Genomic DNA, 26000 nt, shown 5'->3' with positions numbered 1-26000 from the left:
CAGGAGGATTGGTACCAGCTGCAGCACCCCCTCAATATCCATATTTCCCCTGCTCCCCTCCCAGTTTCGGCCTTAGGTTAGACACTGGGTTCAGTGTGAGGGTGGAGGGTGAAGTGTGTTCTTGGCAAAACAACTTTTGAGTTCTGGGGCAAGGGTGAACTGTATGTGGTGGCAGGAGACAGTGTATGAAGACTCAGCAGTGGGGGACTGATGTGCAGGGAAGTGAGTGCTGGTGTCACTAGATGGCTGTGATAGCATGGGGTAGCAGCTGGTCAGCAGGCATTGTGAGCTGATGTGCAGTGTAGGGGGTGATTGTTCAGGGAGTTGCAATGAAAGAGAAAGGAAAAGGCTGGTGCTGCAGCATTCTTATCTTTCTGTTAAGGAAAGGAACAATAGCACCCTATAACCCAAAATATCCCAATTGCCCCTATGTAACTGTGTATCCAGATGAATTAGATTTATTTCTTTTTGGCTGCTCTGGGTTGCATTATACTCTTACATAAAGCCCAGTGTTTATTAATTCTGTTTATTATATATTTTTTCTTACTGTAATACAGCAAAGTTAAAACTGTATCAATTATTTATTTTGTGTATGCTGGCATTAATAATGTATTATTTTAATATGTTGCCGTTATTATCCTCAGCTGAAGAAACAAGTAAACGGCATCTATACACGTAAATGGCTATACTGGCAGTGTATACATGTTCTGAACAAGGAGGTTGATTATATGCGGAGCACACAGAAATAATGATGCCCCGAAGAAACCGATCAATTTTTATAAAACCGCCTACAGTGCTTTCATTATTATTGGAAAATGAGCTTTACTCTGTTACTGCGTTTCTCGATTAAACTGTAATGAATGTTTTCTATTGCAAGGAGAGCATTAAAAAAAGATAAAATATAAAAACAAGCTGTTAATGACCTACCTCTGAGTAAACTATTGATGTTTAAAGAGGAGTGCATTTTGGCAAACTTACTTTATGGTTGAATATGTTGAGCAGACATCAAGATTCACTTTTCTGGATGCTCATTATGTTAGTAAATTAGTAAAAAGCTTCATTGGGCCCATTACTTGCTTAAAGCCTCATGAAAAGTTCACATCACCAAACCTCCATCCCCTCTCTTGTGTAGTCAGCAGTGTGATTAGGATCCAGTGGGGATCTCAGTTTTTTTTTGCAGAAAGTGCAATGGATTTTGGTGTGAGGTTTTCTGTACCTTGTGATTTAGAGTGAGTACATGGCATTGTGGGGATTATAGGTCAGCATTCCTTGCCTTCCTGTGATTTCAGTGCCCTAATAATGAAATACTATGAGGACAACACCTAATTAGGGAGCATACTACTTCCTTATTAGGGTAATGACATCATAAGGGGCAGGGTAGTCCTCTCTTCTATTGCTCTGTAGTACAAATTGATTAAAGGGGATTACCACTGGATCTCCCACCCTAGAAGTACAGCCAAGCAGTACATCAGTTTACTGGGAAAAACCAAGTGGTAATTCACAGCAAATCTTCAAAAATTGGTATGATTTGCCATTAATCTGTTAATTAATTTTTCCCATTTCTATTTATGTTGTTGATACAACTGTATACTGCTAGTTTTCACCAGAATTTGTGCAACTGTTGGACTGTTATCAGAACCATACTATTTGGCCTTTAGCATGACTTTTTGAAGGAAATTGCCTATTCATCACCTACAGTAGTTTGCAATTCTCAAGGGTTTTATCATCTTTACAAAAAATTGTCCATTCAGGGGGTATCTGTAGTTAAAACAAACTATGCAGCTTTGATCAAAGTTGAAAAATGCCCTTGCCATAGGTTTAGGCCATTTACGTACCTTGGGAAGCTTGAATGAAAACTCTCCGAACTGGTATCTTCCTATCATGCCTTGTTGCTAGGACCTTGCTAATATACTTCCAGCCAATTCAAACACCCTAACATGCGCTCCTTCTCCATTGTCCCGGTAGCTCTGAGCTCAATGATGCTGCTGCAACAGAGGAGATAGTGGACCAAAACATGCTGGGGTGGGGGGGAGTGGGGTTGAGAGTCTACTCTTTTGAAGGTGGAGGTGAGCAGTAAGAGCTGGTAGCGGTAGTCTTAGCAACTTCCTAGCAACAAGGCAGGATGCTACCATCTCTGGGTGTTTTCATTTGGGCTTTGGGAGGTACGTAAATTGCCTACACCTATAGCAAGAGCATTATTTAACTGAGACAACTTCCATTGAAATCAATGGGTACAAGTCACCTAGAAGTCGTTTTGAAGTAGTACAGGAACCTTTTTTGAAGTCGGAGCGACTGCTGCAGTGTACATCTAGACAGCTCCATTAACTAACATTGATTTTCTCAACAGCGCGACTTGGGGCGACCTGAAGTCGGATCCTGAGTTGCCCCTGTGTGAACCGGCTCTAAGTCAAAGTTACACGGTTTGTTCTAAAATATCAGAGCTCTATTAGTTTAGCTTTGAAATGTATTCACTACTACATGATTCTGACCTTCTGGGGTTAGATCATTACCTCTCTCATTTTGATCATAAAAAAATTAACATTTATGATCAATTGGTTGTGTGAAAATAGGAAAAAAATATAGTACTCCATCAGAGTGTTAATTATGATACTTATTAAGTGATTTCTAGCCTATAAAGAAAAAAACAAAACAAAATGCACTTGTTTTATCACACTGAGTTTATTGAAAGGGAACAAATATTGATTTCTTTTTTTTAAGTAAAATGCTTTACATAACGTGTAAAAGTTTAACTCCATTATTACATTGCACATTTTTATTCATAAGTAAAAATACCTTTTGTTTATTTTCTTTTATACTTAAAATATGTATCAAGGACCTGAACCGCATAGGTAGTTAACCAAAGGTTAATATCAGGATATGAAAACCACAGTAAAAGATTAAAATTCTTAGGTTATTCATCAGTGATATTTGAAATGCCAGCCATTTTGAGAAAGGTATAAATTGGAGGCCTGTAAACAAGGTTGATGCTCTAAAATGCTATCCGCTGCAGCAGTGTCAGACATGGGCAATCATTCCCCCGCAGAGCACCAAATCTCAATATGCTCTGCAAATCTGCTAGCTGGCAAGGTATTCTGGGAAGTAGAGCAGGAGGGTATGGGTTTGCCCAACCCTGAGCTACATTAATGGCAGTGATAACGTTTCACTGAGCTGCACCAATACATAAACTGGTGACAAAAAATTCTGTGGAACATTTAGCAAAATCGCGTACAATACAATTTGGCACTAGGTTCATTTAAAAACAGTAGTCAATATTTCACATAAATCAAGCACACTCTCATAAATAAAAACAGTTAAAAAAATCTAATTTTGGGGCCAATCGATATGTTTTTTTTTTCTAGTGCAGACCCTAAAAAAACCACATAGAACACAAAGAGAAATCCAAATATTACAGTACTGTAGAATAAAACAATTTTTTTTTGTAAATTCACACTCGTACAAGATATTAAGAGGTCAGCCCACCCAAAAGTGATATTATCAGTAATCTTACATATTTTGAGGACTCAAGTTGTAAGATCTCTCCCTTCCTGGCTGTTTTTCCAATCCATGTGACTGTGGCATATCCACTCACTTTTTGGATGATCTTGGTTTTCCTGTTTAATTCTCCACAAAAAACGAAATATAAAATAAGCTAACAAAAAGAAAAAACAGCAAGGAGAGGAGGAACCTTTGCAGTGCCTGTGTTAAATGTGCAGGACTGGAAACTCAAGTGCAGAAATCTGATCACCAAAATCACCAGAAAATATAAGAAGCCAGTTAGCTATAGTCTCCAGTATGTCAGAGACTCAGTAATTGTTTTTGGGTGGGCTGATCCTTTAAAATATACATTTTTCAATATATTGACTTATATAATTATGTATAAATAATTTTTAACACAAAGGAACCCATGGTGCAACACTAGTTACTAACACTGTGATGGAATGTTCTGTAGCTCAGAAGATATCTTTCGGATACAGTATAAAGGGAGCAATTCCTTTAAAAAATTTTGGTCCCTACCTAAAACATACCATGATTGCATTACTTATATCAAAATGGCAACCTTTTAAGTTATTATTTAATGGCATGATAAAATGGAAGATTTTATCTTTTTGTTCGTTGTGAGTTGTATTAACGCTGTTGTGGCAGTGCTGGCTAAATTGGACCCATCTACTACATAGAGCTTATTTAATCGCAGAGTGCAAATAGCGCACACATAGAGTAACTCACAACAGTCAGTCAGAATTCTTCTTTTACCCATCAAAATGCATGGCTGAAGTAATAATCCAATTGACTGCTATGAGGCATAACACATTTTTGCTGATTGCACAATGACAAAAAAGCAGAACTTCACCCGAAAGTTAAAAAAGTGGTATTGGGTCGTGTACAATTGCCTAGGTAAATAAAAAAGTCAAGTCCATCCAAAATGATTTGATTCATTTGATCACCCGCTGACTCCCTAAAGTGTATGAAAACCTTAACATTTTAATTACAAAAAAAATTCTACCACTCTGACCATGCTATAATAATAGTGTTCCCAAGCCTTTAAGTATTTTGTGCTTTGTTTTCAATACATCTTTTTGTTTACCCTGCCTGTATTAGTCCTATCTCCTCTTTTTGTGAGAAGATGACAATGCTCCTTTAGCTGCTTCCTAAGCAGGAGCAATATTATCACCCTGGGGTTGTAGTATACTTTTGTAGTGCACAGTGGGCTGTGCTACAGCGATGCCACCTCTGGTTCAGCACTATCCACCTAGGGACTTGATTCATTATTGATCGGTTCTCCCATCTATATATTTTGCTTGTGTACCTAGACCTGTCCATTGCCAAAGCTTAGATTCCTTGTAACATAGTAGAAACAGAGATGGGATCCGCAAACTTATCACATCGTTAATTCATGACTGTGTTTTTTGGTAAAGTGCTAGGCATGCTGGAAAATGTAGTACAAACGATTCAGGCACATCACAGAAAGTAAACATTTACTTGATGCTATAGAGCAGTGACGGGGAACCTTGGCACCCCAGATGTTTTGGAACTACATTTCCCATGATGCTCAACTACCTTGCAGAGTGCATGAGTATCATGGGAAATGTAATTCCAAAACATCTGGGTTGCCAAGGTTTGCCATCACTGCTATAGAGTGTATTCACATAGCAGCAAGTGGTTGTCTGAATGTTCAAGGTATTACAAAAAAACTACATTTGTAAAATATATACTACTCAACAAGTTATTTAAATGTGAGAGTGGAGGTAATTCTTAAAATTTGTGGGTGCTTCTGCAGTGAGATAAGGTTTTAGAGTGCCTGTCTTGTGTCTCACTCTAATCACAGATGGCTGAATCTGCCACGGTTTAATTCACTAACCCCATCTGGCGAATCCGACTCTTTGAGTACACCAAACTTTAAAAAAAGTACCTATCTGGCTACTGGACTTTCGCTGGCAGCTCATCTAACAATCACCAGGCATTGGTCACCAAGCCCAATCACCCAATCTATCAGAGGTCATAACCTCCATCCACTCAATATATTCTTTTGAGAAACTCATGGCACATAGATCAGACTCCTGAAGTCTTTTGAAGCTGCTTGGCAAGATTTGTTATCCTGGTACTCCATACACAATACTACTTACTGTGAAAACCTGATGTGTATTGATGATGTTCTAAACATCTATGTTAATGTTCTATTTATGTGCGCTGGATGCTATGGGCACTATGTTGCCATGAGAGGCTCTCTAATTGTTTTTCCCATTTGGTCTTGCTTATCTGCTCTGCAGTTGCGGTAATTTTGTATTAAAACTTCAATAAAGATATATTGAAATAAAAAAAGTCCCTATCCACATATAAAAACCACGACCCTCAAAATACTATGTCCCAACAAGAGCCCCCTTTTTTTGAAGGGCAGCCTTTTATAGGGGAGGCTTGCTTCAAAAAAAAACTTAACTGACAATAAAGGCACGATCGACATAAAATATGACATTATGCCCCAAAATAAACAACGTGTCCAAAATACCACTGCCCTGAAACAAAAGGTTATTTATTTTTTAAAGGGAAACCTTGCGGAAACAACAACTAAAAAAAGTTTGTCAGGCATGACAGCTGCTGACTTAAAATCAACCACAAAATAAAATTAAAGACAAAGAGCACCAATGATAAGAACAAAAAAAAGCAGCAAAATGATTGACTGCCAAAAGAGCTAGCAGTCAGAATTGAGAGTCAGTTAGGAAACTGCACTTTATCTCTTCCTATGAAGTTGTCAGATTTTCCTACCCTTTTCCTCCAACAGCTTCCAAAACACATACGCTATGGCTACTCTTTGCCCCTCTTTTAATAATGAGGGAACTAACTGATGCAAAAGCCCCATTTTTTATGCCTATTTTTGACCTTTGATGCCTGCTGGCCATAGTTTAATAGTCATGCAGGGGATTATGGTAAAAAGTTTTACCAGGTGAATCTGCCCATAAACTTAACAGGGCTGCAAATTTCAAACTTTCTGGATTTGCTTCCAACCCATGGTGGTAGCAAATCTGAAGCTCAACACTAGTCACTAACCCTTACTGAACTCTTACTAGGAAATTCTGTCTCTGGTAACTTCAGTGCTTGACATAAACTTAAGCAAGATAGTGATTAAGCGGTAGTGGTTTAACAGGGGTCCCATCCTGTGCTGGATCAGAGGTGCAGCAGGGAGCATGAGCTTCCCTAATTGCAGAGCCGTAGATCTGACCCAGCAGTTCCACTTGCCCTGTTTTCTAAAGAAAATTACCTGGAAGTCTTTTTAACACCTTTTATTTTACTGCACCTGGAATGTATTTAGCTGATTTAAGTGTAAACTTTAGTTAGGCTTTAAAATTCGGAGTTCAGGTTGTCATTGCGTCTTTAGGAAGTCAGTGGGAGATGGAATCTGCCAACATGTTTTGAGTAAACTCACCTTTTAAAAAATTGTTTGCTAACACTGTATGTATTTTTTACTCAATCTTCTTGATTCCAGAACCTTTCAGTTCTTCAGCAATGTATATAATACTGTATTCAAACAGGAAACAGTGATTTCCCTCCCTGTGTACTTTCAAGTGAGTGTGACGGGTACTCTTGCCTTGTGTTGTTTTTTTCTTAACAAGTTCTGTGGAGTCTGTACACAGTAGCACAGAAATGAAGGCTTCACAATCTTGAGAATCACACATCCCATTTGAACATCACCCAACTATACATTTTCAAATTTTGGGAGAAATCCTTCCTTTTAATAAGCCTGAGAGTTTTTTTTCTTTTAAAAATTCTGGAAAAGTAAACTTAGGACAATGTTCAGAAAAAGAATCATGTCACTCCCTCAGAATAAATATTTTTTTTATCTTCTTCTTGAAAGTCTTTGTTCCTGCTTTTTCTTGTTTTCCTAGAGTAGAACAGTAGGTGGATAGAAAACCAGTCTCTAAATTAACAGAGGCTTTCCCACCGTCTATGTACATGTACACTTTGGCATTGAGTTCCTCAGAAATAAATAGGTGGCTTACTTCTTGTGTACATCTTCATGCCGTATGATTTTGTATGTTATCCAGTAAAAGATGTTAAAAATAAGGAATGCCAGAGGAAAGGCAGCACGAGATATTGTGTCAATCCGTTTTGCTCGGTCAACAAACTTCTTTTTGATGGATTCTGCATCTTTTGGTGGAGGAGGGGGTAATGGAGGTGGAGCTGCCTTCACGGCTGTGCCATCCTTGACTTGCAGACAATGGCCCATTCCATATCCGCTGAAGTTGAACCTGCTCTCACGGACTAAGTCGTCTTCCTGAAAATAGAGAATAAGCTATGAAAACATTCCCAATGTTTTTTTATTGTTTTATGCTTGTTAAAAAGAAAGCTTATGCATTTTTTAGAAGCATATGTTAATATACCCAGATCAATAGAAATAAAAATATTGTTTTAAAATTATTGTTATGCATCTTGCATTTATGCAGAAATCTGTTTTCTTGTTTTCTCCATCAGCTGCTTGACTGGAAGACTTTCTATGCTCTTCCTCTACTCCACATGATAACATCCTCAGTTTAATTGTCCTCCATTTTCTAACTGGTCACTTTGCACTCCCCTTACCTGGGCTGATGGAGAAACAAAACAGTGATCTTATGCTCTTTTGTATCTTTGGTCCTCAAACTTCTGCTCTGTTTTGACTTCTTTCTCTCACCTGCAGCAACCCGTTCACGTTATCCTCTCTGTTCCTTTTAGAGTCTACACTTTTCCCCTGAAGATGATCTGTCAAGGTTCACAGTATGTTTGCTGTATACTCAGAAGAAGCTGAAGTAGTGCATGCAGAGTATGGGGCATCGCTCCAAGGTGGGAGCTTTAACGGTGGCTAGTCAGAATGTGTCTAGTTAAAGCAGAACTACACTTAATCTGAGCACCACAAACCAAAAATACTATTTAATTCAGTTTTAATATTCAAAACAAACTCCCCTGTCCATCAATGCCTCATGCTTTACTTTTCTGAGAAATAACTTTGAAAAATAACCCCCTAGCAATTCTTGCTGTGGCCATCTTGAGTAAGGGCAAATGATTCATATAGCATTTACTTCTTGGAATCCATGTGTCCTTAGCTTAGGTATGCAGGAAGGTGAGCTGAGAAAACCCATCCTCTCCTCCTGAAGATTCCTAGGATGTATGACATAATTCTGGCCTAGGCCTGGAAACTAGGAAGTAACTGAAGAAATGTAAAAAAAGGTTAACCCCTTCAGATCCTCACTATAGTTGAATGACGGCTATAGCATGGACCTACTTTGCCGGGAGGTGATCAATAGATGTCTTCCCCTTTGCATGCTATCCGCACGCCCCCTTTCAGGGTCTGCGTTATGGTCACCAAGTCAATGACACTCGGGTGATCACAGATCAGAGCAAGGGGTCGATCCCGGCCCCTTACCACATGATCAGCTGTCAGCCAATGACAGCTGATCACGTGATGTAAACAGAAGAACGGTAATCGTTTAAAAGCCGATCACCAGCTTCTGTGCAAGGGAAATCAGTCCCAAAGAGGAAGAGGCGAAGCCGTCTCATCTGTGCTAACCAGTACCACCTGCCAATGCCACCTGCCGGTACCCACAGTGCCACAAATCAGTGCCCACCAGTGCATAACAGTGCCAACAATCAGTGCCACCTATCAATGCCCATAAGTGCCAACTATCAATGCCCACAAGTGGTGCCAATCAGTGCCTCATCTGTGCCACCTAGCAGTGCTGCCTATCAGTGTCACCTACCAGTGCCGATCAGTGCCCATCACTGCCACCCGTCAGTGCCCATCACTGTCACCCATCAGTGCCAGCTATCAGTTCCACCTATTAGTGCCATTCAGTGCCACCCATCAGTGCCACCCATCAATGCCACCTCTCAGTGCCCAACAATGACACCTATCAGTGTCCACCAGTGACACCTCATCAGTGCCCACCAGTTCTGCCTATTAGTGCCGCCTTATCAGTGCCCATCAATGCAGCCTATTGGTGCCCATCAGTGCAGCCTATCAGTACCCATCAGTGCAACATCATCAGCATACATCGATGAAGGAGACAAATTACCTGTTTGCAAAGTTTATTAACAAAATATAAAACGGTTTTGTATTTTTTTTTTGCATTTTAGTTTTTAACAAAAAATAAAAAACCCAGAGGTGATCAATAATCACCAAAAGAAAGCTCTATTTGTGGGAAAAAAATTATAAAAATTAGATTTGGGTACAGTGTTGTATGACTGCACAATTGTCGTTCAAAGAGTGACAGCGCTAAAAGCTGAAAATTGGTCTGGGCAGGAGGGGGGGTTTAGGTGCCCAGTGAGCAAGTTGTTAAAACAAGTAAATATTATAATACTTTCCTATCTATTTACTAATGCTAGCAGCATAAGGATTAAAAATAGTCAATGTTGATTAAGAGAGTGAGATTCCACTTTAAAGGGGTTGTAAAGGTAAAAGTTTTTTCACCTTAAAGAGGAAGTAAACCTCTTTAATTCCCTGCAAAGGTAAAGCATAATGGACTACTATGCATCGCATAGTAGTCCATTATGTGTCACTTACCTGACACAGGAGCCAGCGAAGTCACCGCTGTCCCCTGTAATTCCGAGCGTCCATCTTCTTGGTGGGTCTCCGTGGGTCTCGCTGCTCCGGCGCTGTGATTCGCCAGAGCAGCGATGATGTCGCGCATGCACATGGGAGCCGACACTCGCGCCATATCACCGCGATCTACGGCTTACCCAGTGCGCCTGCACCGTAGACAGCGGTGGCTGTCTTCAGGTAAATATCTCCTAAACCGTATAGGTTTAAGAGATATTTCTTGGACCTACAGGTAAGCCTTAATCTAGGCTTACCTGTAGGTCAAATTGGTTTGTAAGGGTTTACAACCACTTTAATGCATTCTATGCATTAAGGAGAAAAAACATCTGACAATGCCGACCCCCCCCCCAGACCCCCTGTTTTACTTACCTGACTCCTCGAAAGTCCTGCGCTCGCCCCTGACATCCTCTTCGCTGCTCAGTCTGGCCATTGATTGGTTACATTGGATGAATTGAAAGCAGCGCAGCCATTGGCTCGCACTGCTGTCAATCACATCCAGTGATGCGGTGTGCTGGGGGGCGGGCCGAGTGATACAGTGAGCAGCTATGGCCGCCAGCTGTATCACGGGAGCGCGCCTGCAAGCACTCCACACCATGCGAGGGAGCTCGCATGAAGGTGTGGAGTTCTTGCGAGGGGGAGCCTAGGCAGCCGTCGAGGGACACCAGAACACCAGGTTTGGGGCCACTCTTTGCAAAACGAGCTGCACAGTGGAGGTACGTATAACATGTTTGTTATTTAGGGATCCTTTAAGGAAGTTAGGGAGTTCTGCTGCAGACGGAACAGGGGGGTGTTTGGCCCATGTCTAATTACATCCCCTTATCCCTCCTATGCCCAAAAAGCACACATCTGCTAGTATTTTTACACTCTGTAAGAACACCAGAGTACCCCTACTTGGTCATGCCATATTGCAGGGATACACAATTAGCGGACCTCCAGCTGTTGCAGAACTACAATTCCCATGAGGCATAGCAAGACTCTTAGAGCAGAGGCATGATGGGACTTGTAGTTTAGCAACAGCTGGAGGTCCACTAATTGCATATCCCTGCCGTATTGTATAATGCCATGCATGTTGTAATTTCTTGTCAATAGTGCTACACTGTGATCAGTGCAGGTGTGTAAGTCAGTTCAGACTAATGACTGATTCAAGACACAATTCACTCTCCAGCTGCTTTACACTATAGTTCATTTTTTTTAGTAGTTGCCCAGCAAAGTTGCCAGTGGCACTTTCTGACATAAAGACAGCTACAAATTTGCATTAAAATTCGTATCAAACTTTCTGACCAGTAATCCCTACAGAAACTAAAAATATGTATTATTTGGAATTATATATACTACATAGGTACTATCTATTTATTGTGCTTAACACAATTTTAGCCCCTTTTGCAAACATTCTAGAACAGTAAAGTAGATGATACACAAGGGTTAAAGGCTATAACCTTCAGTAAAACCGAGACCAGTCTGTGAGAGAAGAGCAGCCTAAGTGGAACCCTAGGGGTCTGGGTATTGTGAAATTGTGATTGCAGTTGGCTGAATGAGAAATAAACAGCGGGGAGGTTAGAGAGTTATAAACAGAGTACAGAGACTGTGATGGAAGGGAAAACAGTTTAGTAACTACACAGGAACACTAGATGAATTGTTTTACTGCCCCAGAGATCTTACCTAATCTGATAAAGAATGGCAGCAACAATTTGCTATGCAAGATGGCCAGCCATTATCAAGTATTGTCATTAGTATTGCCATTGATTATTTGTCTACCTTGAACATTACAGTTGTCCAGAGGGGCCTAAGACACTATTAACATAACCATAATGTGCCTTAATAGTCTAGACACTAAATAAGTGTAATGTTAATACCAATAATATTGCTTTCACATAGCTTACAACTCCATGTTTTTTATATAAAACATATTTACTGGCATTGTACATGGAAATGGGTACATGTTTTTTTTGATTAGACAGATTTGAAATGTGTATCATCCAGTGTTAAAAGAAAACAGTGCTGTGTAAAATATATGGAAGCTTATTTAATGACCTCTTCTGAAAATTCTAACTATCTGGTTCTGTCTGGCTTCAAAATGTTATGACACATTGGCCTGGAACAGACAAGCAAATCACAGCAACAAGCAAATCACAGTGAAGTAAGGGTCCTAGTAGGGATGGGCGAACGGTTCGCCCGGCGGTCGGTTCGTGGCGAATTTCGGCTGTTCGCGGTCCACCCGATCGGCGGACTATTGCCGCTGTTCGCCCGGCGGACTTACGTGTTTACTGTGTAAAAGAACTTTGACCTATGATGACACATCCATCATGTGGTACAGGACAGCCAATTGAGACATTACAGCACATGAACACTTGGACATTCCCCCTAACTTATAAATAGACCCGATCCAGGGGCCATTTTACATTCTTTCTACTGTCACTATAGGGAGAGGTTGCTGTGTGGAGCAGGGAGAGACTGCAGTGACCCAAATCACTAGCTATTAGGTCCACAAAAGTTCTTTTAAGGACTGGTATGGTATAGGTGTAGTTCAGGATATAGGTTTGAGGCACTGCTATTCAAGTCATTGTTGCAGCAGATTGTCTTTTCTCAGTGCAGATAGGGACAGACAGGACGCTGTGTGTTGCAGAGAGGGACAGTCAGTTTAATCATTAGCTGTTACTATTAGGTCCACAAAGGTCCTTTTCAGGACTGGTATGGTGTAGTAATACAGGATATAGTTTTGAGTGCTATTCAAGTTATTGTTGCAGCAGCCTGTGTTTTGTCAGTTTAAATAGGGACACACAGGAAGCTGTGTGTAGCAGTGAGGGACAGTCAGTTTAATCATTAGCTGTTACTATTAGGTCCACAAAGGTCCTTTTTCAGGACTGGTATGGTAATAGGGTTGTACACGTATAATATTCTTTCTTTCAAATATAGAAAGAATATTATACTTGACTGCTGCCCTTCTGCTGCAGTAGTCCTTTATGAGTATAGGGACTGAGGTACAGTCTGCTAATCACAACCTACTAGTTGCACAAAGGTCCTTCTAAGGACTGGTAAGGTAATGCGTACTAGAGTATATGGGGTTGAGTGAGGTACAGTCTGCTAATCCTTAAGGACTGGTATAGGTCCACAATATATAGGTTTGACGTGCACTACTGCTGACTGCTGCCCTATTCTGCAGTAGTCCTTTATCAGTATAGGGACTGAGGTACAGTCTGCTAATCACAACCTACTAGTTCCACAAAGGTCCTTATAAGGACTGGTAAGGTATAGTGTACTACAGTATATAGGGTTGAGTGAGGTACAGTCTGCTAATCACAACCTACTAGTACCACAAAGGTCCTTATAAGGACTGGTAAGGTATAGTGTACTACAGTATATAGGGTTGAGTGAGGTACAGTCTGCTAATCACAACCTACTAGTTGCACAAAGGTCCTTATAAGGACTGGTAAGGTAATGCGTACTAGAGTATATGGGGTTGAGTGAGGTACAGTCTGCTAATCCTTAAGGACTGGTATAGGTCCACAATATATAGGTTTGACGTGCACTACTGCTGACTGCTGCCCTATTCTGCAGTAGTCCTTTATCAGTATAGGGACTGAGGTACAGTCTGCTAATCACAACCTACTAGTTCCACAAAGGTCCTTATAAGGACTGGTAAGGTATAGTGTACTACAGTATATAGGGTTGAGTGAGGTACAGTCTGCTAATCACAACCTACTAGTACCACAAAGGTCCTTATAAGGACTGGTAAGGTATAGTGTACTACAGTATATAGGGTTGAGTGAGGTACAGTCTGCTAATCACAACCTACTAGTTCCACAAAGGTCCTTATAAGGACTGGTAAGGTATAGCATACTAGAGTATATAGGGTTGAGTGAGGTACAGTCTGCTAATCCTTAAGGACTGGTATAGGTCCACAATATATAGGGTTGAGGTGCACTACTGCTGACTGCTGCCCTATTCTGCAGCAGTCCTTTATCAGTATAGGGACTGAGAGTTTTGTCACAGGGTCATTTAAAAAATGACAGGCAGAGGAAGAGGCAGGCCCTTCCGCAGGTGTGGTAGGGGTAGGGCAGGAGCAACAGGCTTGAGCCAAAGTGGGAAATTGCAGAAGGTGCATGCGATTACATCAAAGGAAGCACCAGAATTGGTTGACTGGCTCACTCAGCCTTACTCTTCTGCACCCTCCTCATCCTCTCGATCTGCACCCTCTTCTTCACTCTCTGCTATGTGCACCCCCAAAGACACTACCACCAACAACACCACCACCACCACCACCACATACCTTCCGCTTGAGTCACAGGAATTATTTTCCGATCCATATCAAGACATTTCTGATGCGCAGCCACTCTTGGCATTGGATCAGAAAGAGGAGGTAGCAACAACCGCCACTCAGCAGTCTGACGACAGTACCCAGATCAGCCCAAGGAGGAGGTTGGTCACCGGTGTTGCTGCCTACTCCGAGATCTCTAATTATAGCGGTGGGGAAGGTGACGTCGATGATGACGTGTCTAGTGATGTCACGTGGGTGCACACAAGAGAGGAAGAGGAGGGGAGTTCAGAGGGAGATATGGACCAGCAGATAGGGAGGAGAAGCAGGAATAACTTACATTGCACAGGAGGGACAAAGCAGACTGCTAATGTATCAGGAGCGAGTCATCGACCATGTACGGTCACATCTGGCGCTCCCAGGACGCCGGCACATGGCTCCGCAGTGTGGGCTTTTTTTAACGTGTCCGCTGCTGACAATAGTGTTGCCATCTGCAATCTTTGCAGTCAACGCTTTAGTCGCTGTAAGCCCAACACTCACCTAGGGACGACCGCCTTAAGAAGGCACATGAGCTGCCATCACCGAGCCCAGTGGGAGCAGCGGAACACACAAAGCCACACTCCAGGCTCTCACCGTCCAGCCTCGTCTTCTACTTCTCCTTCTCCTCTAATGTCTAGTGATGTCACGTGGGTGCACACAAGAGAGGAAGAGGAGGGGAGTTCAGAGGGAGATATGGACCAGCAGATAGGGAGGAGAAGCAGGAATAACTTACATTGCACAGGAGGGACAAAGCAGACTGCTAATGTATCAGGAGCGAGTCATCGACCATGTACGGTCACATCTGGCACTCCCAGGATGCCGGAACATGGCTCCGCAGTGTGGGCTTTTTTTTAACGTGTCCGCTGCTGACAATAGTGTGGCCATCTGCAATCTTTGCAGTCAACGCTTTAGTCGCGGTAAGCCCAACACTCACCTAGGGACAACCGCCTTAGGAAGGCACATGAGCTGCCATCACCGAGCCTAGTGGGAGCAGCGGAACACACAAAGCCAGGCTCTCACCGTCCAGCCTCGTCTTCTACTTCTCCTTCTCCTCTCTCCTCACAATTGTCCTCCACTCCACCTTCCATCACGCCAAGCTCACGTTTTTCTGCAAAAAGGCAGGCTTCAGTGGACCTAATGTTCAAGTGTAAAAAAATGAAGACGCCGGATAACCCTCTTGCCCAACGGTTGACGGCTGGCTTGTCAGAACTGATAGCCTGCCAACTACTGCCATATAAACTGGTGGACTCGGATGCCTTTTGAAAATTTGTGGCCATTGGAACACCACAATGGAAGGTCCCAGGAAGGAAGTATTTCTCAGAGAAGGGCATCCCAGAGCTATATGGCCATGTTCAGCGGCAAGTGAATGTATCTCTGGCACACAGTGTCGGTGCCAAGATACATTTGACCACAGACACGTGGTCTAGCAAACACGGGCAGGGAAGGTATATCACTTTTACTGCCCACTGGGTGAACCTTCTGACGGCCGTCAAGCATGTAACCCGTGGCACCCGTGTAGATTTGGTTTTACCGCCACGGATTGCATGCAGGCCTGGCTTTTCTTCTCCTCCTCCTCCTACTCCATCCTCCTCCCTCTCCTCCTCGGCTGACTCCTCCTTTTCCGCTGCTAGCGTCTCCTCCGCTGCGCCGCCCAAACTCCCCAGAACCTATTCGACATGCCAGGTGAGACGTTGCCATGCCGTGCTGCATCTGTTGTGCTTGGAAGCCAAGTTCCACACTGGCCCGGCACTCCTTTCAGCTTTGCGTTCACAGGCGGATCAGTGGCTAACACCGCTCAATATGACAGGTGATAAAGTGGTGTGTGACAACGGTGCCAATCTGCTTAATGCATTGAAACAGGGCAAAATTACGCACGTGCCATGCATGTCACATGTCTTAAACTTGGTCGTGCAGCGATTCGTTGTCAAATACCCTGGGGTCCAGGTCATCTTGCGGCAGACAAGGAAAATCTCGGCCCATTTCAGAAGATCTTACACGGCCATGGCTCGCCTTGCTGACATTCAGCGGCGACACAATCTGCCGGTCAGACGTCTTATTTGCGATTGTCCGATGCGATGGAACTCAACCTTCTATATGCTTGATAGGCTGCTCCAGCAGAAACATGCAGTTAACGTCTACCTGTATGAGCTCTGCGGCAGAACAGGTTCTGGGGAGCTGGGTTTTTTTTCACCACGCCAGTGGCTGCTCATGCGCGACGCATGCAGACTTATGTGGCAATTTGAGGAGATCACCAAACTGGTCAGTCACAGCCATGGCGCCATCAGTGACCTGGTACCTTATGCCTTCTTTATGGAGCGTGCATTGCGTCGTGTCATTGATCAAGCTGTGGAGGAGCAGGAGCGGAAAGATGAGGAAGTCGCAATGCTGGATGAATTCTGAGGGGGGGTTACTCTATCTGACACAAGTGAACAACAGGAGTCTGAAGAGGAGTCAGAGGAGGATGGTGTCGGGGCGGATGAGGAGGAGCAAGAAGAGCATGCTTTAAACCTTTCTGGGATCCCTGTTGTTGTGCGTGGATGGGGAGAGGAGAATGAAGAGGACAACATTATCTTGGATGATGAGCAGGAGCCAGGCCACCACACCGCTTCCAGTTTAGTGCAAATGGGGGCCTTCATGCTCCAGTGTTTTAACAGGGACCCCCGTATAAAAAGCATATGGGTCAAGGACCAGTACTGGGTGGCAACGTACTTAGACCCCCGGTACAAACACAAAATGGCAGAAATGTTACCGCCGTCACAGAGGGCTGGCAGAATGGAGCACTTCCAGGCCTTGCTTCGAGAAATGCTGCATTCTGCTTTTGCGTGCGTTGGCAGAGGAGAAATTCCCACTCCCAGAGAAGGAGTTGTCTGTACCAATCCAACAGCGCCTGCAAGAAGAGGCCGGTTTGAAGATGTGTTGGTGACTTCTGATATGAGGTCATTCTTTCAGCCGACCCATCGACAGGTGTCATCCGGATCCAGCATCAGGGAACGCCTAGACCAACAGGTGTCTGACTACATCGGGTTAACGGCCGATGTGGACGTTCTGAGGAGTGATGAACCCCTGGACTACTGGGTGGGCAGGCTTGACCTCTGGCCAGAGCTTGCCCAATTTGCAATTGAACTGTTGGCTTGCCCCTCGTCCAGTGTCCTGTCCAAAAGGACGTTCAGCGCAGCAGGGGGGATCGTGACCGATAAGCGTACTTGCCTAGCTCATGACAGTGTTAACTACCTCACATTTCTAAAAATGAATGAGGCATGGATCTCGGAGGAATTCAACACATGTGACCAGTAGACCATGTATATGTCTATAAACAATTTTTTTAATCGAGCACACAGACCTTCTTTCTTCATTTGGCTCACTTCCTTGTCCAAAAAAAGCACACCGTACTATATGCCCGTACCCTCCTGTTTGAAGAGGTTGAGCGGTGTCATATTTTTGGGGCCCAGCAGCAAGTTGCTGGTATCAATGCTGCTGTTAGTGCTCTCTATCTCAGTGCTGGTGTCAGTGCACTCTATCACGGCTCAGGTGTCAGTGCTGTATATCACGGTGCTGGTGTCAGTGCTTTATGTCATGCTGCTGATTTCAGTGCTCTCTATCACGGTGCTGGTGTCAGATCACTCTATCACGGTGCTGGTGTCAGTGCTGTATATCACGGCGCTGGTGTCAGTGCTGTATATCACGGTGCTGGTGTCAGTGCTCTCTATCACGGTGCTGGTGTCAGATCACTCTATCACGGTGCAGGTGTCAGTGCTCTATATCACGGTGCTGGTGATCATCTCCTGCACCCTCTTCTTTGCCTACCCTGACCTTCCCTCTCCTCCATTGCCTTCATGCGCTCCACAGTCCTGAATTGTCACAATTTCACACATAAAAAAAGAATGCTTGTAGTTGTTGATCCCAGATTCACCTCATACATGTGTTATGTCACTGGCCATGTGGTGGGACTATGTGTGCACAGCTAGTAATTATTTTGTGGCTGCAACTTTGAGTTCGCCTCCCATTGAAGTCAATGGGGCCCGCCGCGAACATTATGGTTCGCGAACTATCGGCCGCGTTCGCGTTTGTGAAATGTCCCATCAGAAGTTCGTCCATCACTAGGTCCTAACCTCTGCATTTTGATCAGGTAAAAAAAGTAGTGAAGGCAGGAATTCAGTATAACAACCATGGGGCTAACCCACCACACTTTCTCAGTAGAGTGCAGTATTCCATTAAATGATGTAATCAGGGGTGTCAAACTCAATTCCATAGTGGGCCACATCAGCAGTATGGTTGCCCTCAAAGGGCCGGTTGTATCTGGGGCATGCTACGTACAGTGCAGGGTTCAGGGGTGTGTTATGTACAGAGTGCAGAGTTCAGGGCTGTGCTATGTACAAAATGCAGTGCCAAGGGTGCCCTATACACAGATTGCAGAGTTAAGGGGTATGCTATGCCCAGTGTACAGGGTTTAGGGTTGCACTATGTACAGAATGCAGGGTTCAGGACCAAGTTGTATACAGAGTGCAGAGTTCAGGCGTGTACTCTCTACAGAGTGCAGGGTTTAGGGGTGCACTATGAACATTGTGCTAGCCCAACCCCCCCAAAACTTTCTTGCATTTCACTCCTACCTCGCCCAGCTCTAGTACCTCCCTGTGTAGGCAGCTCTGCCTTGTCTTACAGGGAGATTGCTCTTTCTTTAAAATCCTGGGGATCTGTTCCCGCCTCTGTGCCCTGCCAGAGCATGTGCAGGAATCTGTTAGTTCTGGGTGCCACAAGTTGTCTCTTGTATACAAGGCTTCAGTGTCTACAAGTGACAGTGGGGAGTGGAGTGTGAGGAGGAGAGGAGGTGGCAGAACGGAGTTCTGTCATGTTCTAGCTGCAAAATTGTGTGTGAGGGCCACATGACAAGGCCTAGCCGGCAGGAATTTGGCCTGTGGGCCTTATGTTTGACGTATGTGATGTAAAACCTGTAAACATATAAACTGATGCAGATAACCTATGTTACTACTTGTTAATGTACAGTAAGTTAACCCACATAGTCCAAGGTACAAAAATGTATACTTCAATCAGCATTCTTTTCCATGGGGAGGAAAACTCCTTATGTATGATTGAAGCCTAAGATTCAAGGCTTCAGTATAATTCACCAATTTTTTTTGTTTTGTTTTGGGGTGCAGTGGTCCTTTAAAGAGACATGGCTCACAATAGTGACTGATGATGTACATTATTCATGAGTCTAAGCCCTGACACAGTGCTTCATCTAGGGTATCAATGCTTTGATACTTTTACTCCTTTGTATACAGTTTGAGCCTTAACATGCCTGAATAGGCCCCATCTTCCTCTATATATAGTGCATCCTTTAATGGTCCTGCCCCTGCATGGGCATTTTTGCAACAACGAAAAAAAAGAGACATGAGCACCTTGCCCATTAAGTGGCAATGTCTTTATAAATGCCCCCCTGAATTCCTAATATTTGCCTTGGCTGTCTAATGCCATTGCTACTCCTGATTCTGTTGGAGCTGGCATTGGTGTCGGTAGGGGAGAAGTGAAGATCACTTGATCATGTGACAGTGTTAAAGCCTAGTATTTGCCTGGTAATCCCAAGAAATGCCAGAGATATTATCCCTGGGATAATTTGCTACAGTGCTCCTTTAGGTGCTACCTAAACAATGCAAGTAAATTATGCAATCGGGTAGACCTTTACCACACAGTCACAGGAGAAGGATTATTGGAAATATAGGACATTCTAGAACCTATGTCAGATTTCTATTGCTGTTTGTGTTCCACAGAGGAAGGATATCCACTTCCTTGCCTGAAAAGGCACTTAACCACTTTATAAAAAAAAAATATATATGAAAATGCTCAATAAATATTATAAAAAAAAAAAAACGGGATTCAAGTATGATGCTTCCAAAATACACTGAAATGTTTGTTATTGGAAAAACCAAGGTACTGTCTACTTCCCCTACCCTTTTCTCTCACAGTATTTGTTTAATAATTATTTGGAAACTATTATATTTTGGTGTCCTTACTAGTTACATCATTTTAAAACAATTTTTTTTTAAATCTGTTTTATACAATCTATTTACATGCATGTATTACATGACAAAAGATTTGCACAATACTAAGATAATACTTATCAAGAGAAACAGAACAGCAGTTGCTTTCTGATTTGAGTCCCTGATTGAAACTTCAGACTGGGCAATCCAATAAGGAGTGAGTCATCTAGTTATGTGTTGAAATTTCATCTTGAACTATTGGGTTACGTTAGCAACAAAATTTGATTTTTGAACAGGAGCTTGAAGCTTCACCTGCTAGCTCAAAATGAAAAAACTAGATTTGAAACCAAACAAATCAAATTTCCCTGACTTAAAAAAAAAGGAGAAAATATTTTTAACATTTTTAATTTTTAGTCCTGTCCATAAATTCAGATACAAGGAAAACTCCACCGCTCCAGGCAGATCCACCAAGACAAATGCTTCTCCTATAGAAACAAAGAGCCCCAGGTGCTGGCTAATGCATGTACAGATAAGGATGAACGAGGAAACTCTAGACAGTCGCACTCTGAAGAAAATTTCTTGTGTCTTTTATCGAAAACTTAAGATCACATAATACAACCCCCAGTAAGCACTTATTATAGTGTAAAACGTGCCAGCTTTGTCCTGTATCACTTTGCTGTGGTCGTATTTGTTGTATTATGTGGTCTTAAGTTTTCAATAAAAGGCACAAGACATTTTCTTCGGAGTGCGGCTGTCCAGAGTTTCCTCGTTCATCCTTATTAGTCCTGTCCATATTCAGGAAACCAGAAAAATAATTATTTGGAATGAATGATATATCACTAGAAGAAAATTATGTAAAAAGACAGAACTATGACAACCATTTTTTGAAGTTGCCTGGACCTCTAAATCAACAAGGACTAGAAAAAAGAAAAAAGATTTAATGGAAATTCATAATCTTATATTATCCTGCAATAAACCATGTAAATCATTCTAATTAAAATGTCAGCCGTAGAAAACACATTTGATGTATACGCTCCAGGCTGTCATAATGACTGTCCAAGCCCTTCGTATTAAACACCTTACGGGGGTAAAACTTAATTATAATCTTTTGTCAAAGATACAGTAGACCCAATTTATTAATATGTATGCTATTTTTCTGAATTTCATTAAACATAATAGACTTGAGGCTACAGGAAAGAGGGCTTTCATTCCAAACAACGATTTACTTTTTTTGTTCTGTGTTTGAACAGTGCCTGTTCAGAGGGGAAAGCATACAAAAATATGTATAATGAAGAGCAACACATTCTAATACAAATACAAATGAATTCAGGGTTGATACCAACAGTGAATTCTTTTTCTACTCACATATCCATGACACTCACAGAAACATGTAACAGCAACGGACAGGTGGACCTTCTTTCACGTCCCTGGCCCCTTCTGATCCCATGTTAGAACTTTCTGCTAATGGAGGATAGACTATTCTCTAGAGGTCTTGAAGGTCCTGGCCTTTACTAATCTTGTTTGAGAACTCTCTGATAATGGAGGGTAGAATATTCCTAAGAGGATACCAAAGTCCTGGCCTCTTCTGATTTTGTGTTAGAACTCTCTGATAACGAAGGGGAAACTATTTCTTAAAGATCTACAAGGTCTTGACCTCTCTTAATCCTGTGCTAGAGCTCTGATAATGGAGAGTAGACTATTCCTATGGGGCCTTCAATGTCCTGGCCTCATTAATCCTTTTCCAGAATCCTCTGATAATGGAGAGCAGACTACAAAGTGTCCATATATAGGATGAGGTTGTGCAACTGCCCTGGGCATATGCAAGTATACTGGTAGATTATTGGTGAGTATTGTCAACACTGCAGGTGACCTAGTAGGTTTGAAAAATTCATGCGGTTCTTACTTGTCTCTACCACATAAAGCATATATAAAGATAACTGAGGTTATGTTTGGCTGCAAGCATGGCTACATTTCTCATTAGGATTTGTGTCCATTGTCTGCCAAAATTTTAAGATTCTAGGAGTAAAAAAATAAAACTACTTGCTGCTAACAGCTCTCTTCTCTCACAAATACTTGTTCCCTTTTCTTCTCATGCTACTTTCTGGGCACTGGTCACTGGTTGTATCTCTCTTCATATATAGAGCAAACTCATGCATGGCTCTAATTGTTGCTTGCCCTGTTCTGTACTGCACCATGTTTAAGACGTAGGCATTGACAAAATGGCTGTTGGCTGTAATCAGGGAAGCTTTCAGTTTGCATTGCAGCTCAGAAAGTTTAGCCCTAGGCACTCATACAAGATCACTACTATGCCTTTCAGCCAATGAAGCTGCCATTTTAGCCCCTGTTTGATCTGTAACAGGCATGGTGCTGCACATGTGATCAGGCATGACACTAGTCATTTAATGGTTTGACAGTTTGGTTGAGAGGACAAGCAAATGTGACAGTTAGGATTCCTGGCAAGCCAGAATGTTAGTTCCACCTTAGGTAAAAAATGATTCACTACTTGTCCTACCCAACCCCATCCCTAAACACTTAACTGGCTCCTTTCATTGCTCCAGCACTGTCTTGGCTGCAGCACCACTCCCCTCACTTCCTGATCTAACAGGATACACTGAGAGCAGCTGGAGCCATAGACTTTTGCTGCTCTCAGTTAGGAGGCACCCCAAAGAGGAAGGAGTTTACAGCTCCGGTGGAGGTTTGCCAGAAGAGTAAGTAAGGGACTGCTCTGTGCAATATAGTTGTACAGACTGGGTATGTATAAACAATTTTTTATTGACAACAAAATACCCTTTAGAATCACTTTAGGCATGATGATGGTCTCAAGTCATCCATACATATGGACTCATTCAGTCAGGTGATGTAATGAAATGATGATGTACAAGTAACCAATAACAAATATGATTTTCTGATTTTTCACTGTGAGTTACTCCATGTTATTCTTAATGAATAGGCTTGGCCAAAGGAGGGCTGGTGTCTCAGTGAGGGGAATGTGTGTTGATGCATGTTAGATTACATTGTTTGTGTATTTTGTGCAACAACTACATCAATCAGTAGATGGCATTGTTTACAAGTTTTTAGACTTTTCTCTATATAATAAAGTTCCTGATTCCTGTCTGCAGTTAAGCAACAAAGCCAATGTGGACTGTGCACTGACTGTCTGTCTGTTCTGTAGGGCTATATACAGATTTTTTAACAATACATCTGCCCATCTTCAAGTGCATTGCTAGAGAGCTCAAAACTACTGCAACCATCTTCCCAACGTATCTAAAGTGTGAATGAGGTGCTGTGATGCAAGATCCTTTCCAGTATCTCCAGAGGAAAAGGAATGATTGATACTGGTTACACAGAGATATTCCAACATAGTAGAAAACCTCTCTGTGATGATAAGCTCTTGCAGTGCTCAGAAAGGGCTCATAGTCCTGTATGGTCTACCATACTACAATCACACCGATTTCAAATCTTTCACAATGTATGCCCTAAATCCAATGATAAGTGTGTGTGTAAGTCAGAGACATTGGATACCAGATAGGTTAAATCTAACAGTTAGAAGTAAAGTTTATGATTTGCAGTCTAATCACTCAGGTATGACTTCTCACGTGGAAGTGTCTTCTAGGAAGAAAATACGTAAGATGGAGTGCCAAACTAAGGAATCATTAATCTGCGAACAAAAATTGTATTTATACTTCCCAGATGACTTCTCCTGCGTTTAGAAATGCTAAACATAGGGTTGTCAGTGTGAATGAGGCTGTCTATACATCTTGTTTAAAATAAAATCCTAATTCCAGTGGTGTCATCACTGAACAAGGTTGAGATTTGTGTAAAATGTAAGCTGTCTGTCTACTAGGAATGGACGAATGGTTCGGCCTGAGCATGAGTTTGGACCGAACATTTGCAGGGTGTTTGCGGGTGTTCATCCAGACCAACACCCTACAATGCATTGAGTGCTGCACAGTGCATTCTGTGCCCTGATTGGGCAATGCTGGTGTAATCTGGTTGCTAAGGAATGGGGCCAGGAAGGCCCGATGAGTCACAGCTGTCAATGGGTTTCCCCTCTGACAGATAAATAAAAAAAAATGGCACACCCCCCCTCCCCCAGTCCATACCAAGACCTTCTGGTCTGGTATGGATTTTAAGGGGAACCCCATGCCAAAATGTAGAAAAAAATCCATACCAGACCCTTTTCCTAGCATGCAGCCCGGCAGGTCAGAAAAGGGGGGGAGCAAGCGAGCGCCCCCCCCCCCCTCCTGAACCATACCAGGCCACATGCCCTCACCCCAAAGCACCTTGTCACCATGTTGATGGAGACAAGGGCCTCTTCCTGACAATCCTGGGCTGTAGTTGTCAGGGTCTGCAGGCTTGATTTTTGCTGTTCGGTCCCCATAGACTTCAATGGGGTTCGCTGTTCAGGTTAGAACATTTCCCCTGTTCGGGAAGTTTGCTGCAAACCGAATGGGGGGGTGGGGGGGGGGGGAGGGCTGTTCGGCCCATCCCTGCTATCTATATAGACATGTAGTTTTCACAAAAAAAGTACTTTCAGTGTATGCATTCTGTGACAAATTAATTTTAAAGCTGAACCTCAAGCAAACTCCAGGCACAAATAAATACATATAAGGACCATCCAGCTCTTCTACGTAGACTTATGTCTGACATTTAAAAGTCTTGTTCCTCCCCCTGCCTTTTATTGGACTGTGAAATAAGAAGCAACAGACTGATGAGTTTGTGTCACCCTGCTCTCTCCTAAGTAAGCTCCTTGTAGCACATGTACATTGCAGCACAACTGATTTGACTAATTGTGGTGCATCTTCCTGTACCAATCCAAGTACGAGATTGCAAAAAGTTGATACCCAGTTTGACGGCAGACCAATAAAAAACACTGGTTGTGTCCAGAAAAAGAAGTATAATGGGGCTCCTAAAAAATGTGTATAAAAATGTTTAAAAAATGTAATTGTAAAATAAAATAAAATAAAGTGAAACACATAAAAACTACTGACACCATCCACTGCTCTACTGACACCATCAGTATATACACACATGCACACACCCATATGTGTTTGAGCTTTGAGGCGCAAATCCTAATTCAATAGACTGTGCACACCTAAGGACGTTTTTTTTTTTTTTTTGGTTATTCTGACCAGGCTATTTTGAAATGTTGCTCCTCCCTGGAACCAGTTACTGTGCATGTCTAATTGGGGAGTAAGGATGAGCTCAGGCGTGTTCGCATGGAACACGCGCAGAGCCCGCCAGGAAGTGAGCGCAGCGCTGCGCTAATCACAGGCAGTGAGACATTGCCCGATCTCTGCAGCCACGCATCGGGGCAATGTCTCACTGCCTGTGATTAGCGCAGCGCTGCGCTCACTTGCTGGCGGGCTCTGCACGTGTTCCATGCAAACACGCCTGAGCTCATCCCTACTGGGGAGCACTAAATACCTATGTGGTGAAAGGTCACTTATATTCAGTAATATTCACAGCCTGCGTGGCAAGGACTTTATCCTGGAGAGACTTAGGTCCCTGGGAAGTACAAGGTTGCTCCAGGTCTGTTAACCAGGGACCCTGTGCATTAGACATCAAGTGCCAAAGATTTATTTTCTTGTTTTCTTTATGATTTACGATTTTGTGACTGTATATATTGTATAGAGACTTTGTAAATAAATTGCATGGATATTTCACTGATGTT

At 42.7% G+C, this 26000-nt stretch overlaps 1 protein-coding gene across 8 annotated transcripts in view; it reads right to left on the bottom strand.

Moving 5' to 3' along the window:
* Window positions 1-2660: 2660 nt before the first annotated feature.
* GLRA2 (glycine receptor alpha 2) overlaps window positions 2661-26000 on the bottom strand; it is a 262265-nt gene continuing 238925 nt past the window's right edge. For all 8 annotated transcript variants that reach the window (XM_077480214.1, XM_077480219.1, XM_077480216.1 and 5 more), the window contains one exon: window positions 2661-7765. In XM_077480214.1, the coding sequence (XP_077336340.1) occupies window positions 7487-7765 (279 nt within the window). In that variant the 3' untranslated portion in view covers window positions 2661-7486. The remainder of the gene's footprint in view (window positions 7766-26000) is intronic.

Source organism: Lithobates pipiens, unplaced genomic scaffold, assembly GCF_037356315.1.
Source record: "Lithobates pipiens isolate NorthernLeopardFrog02 unplaced genomic scaffold, aLitPip1_a1.2 Scaffold_16, whole genome shotgun sequence".
NCBI lineage: Eukaryota > Metazoa > Chordata > Amphibia > Anura > Ranidae > Lithobates > Lithobates pipiens.
Note: the sequence above shows the minus strand (reverse complement) of the source record. Positions and strands in the feature narration are given on the sequence as shown.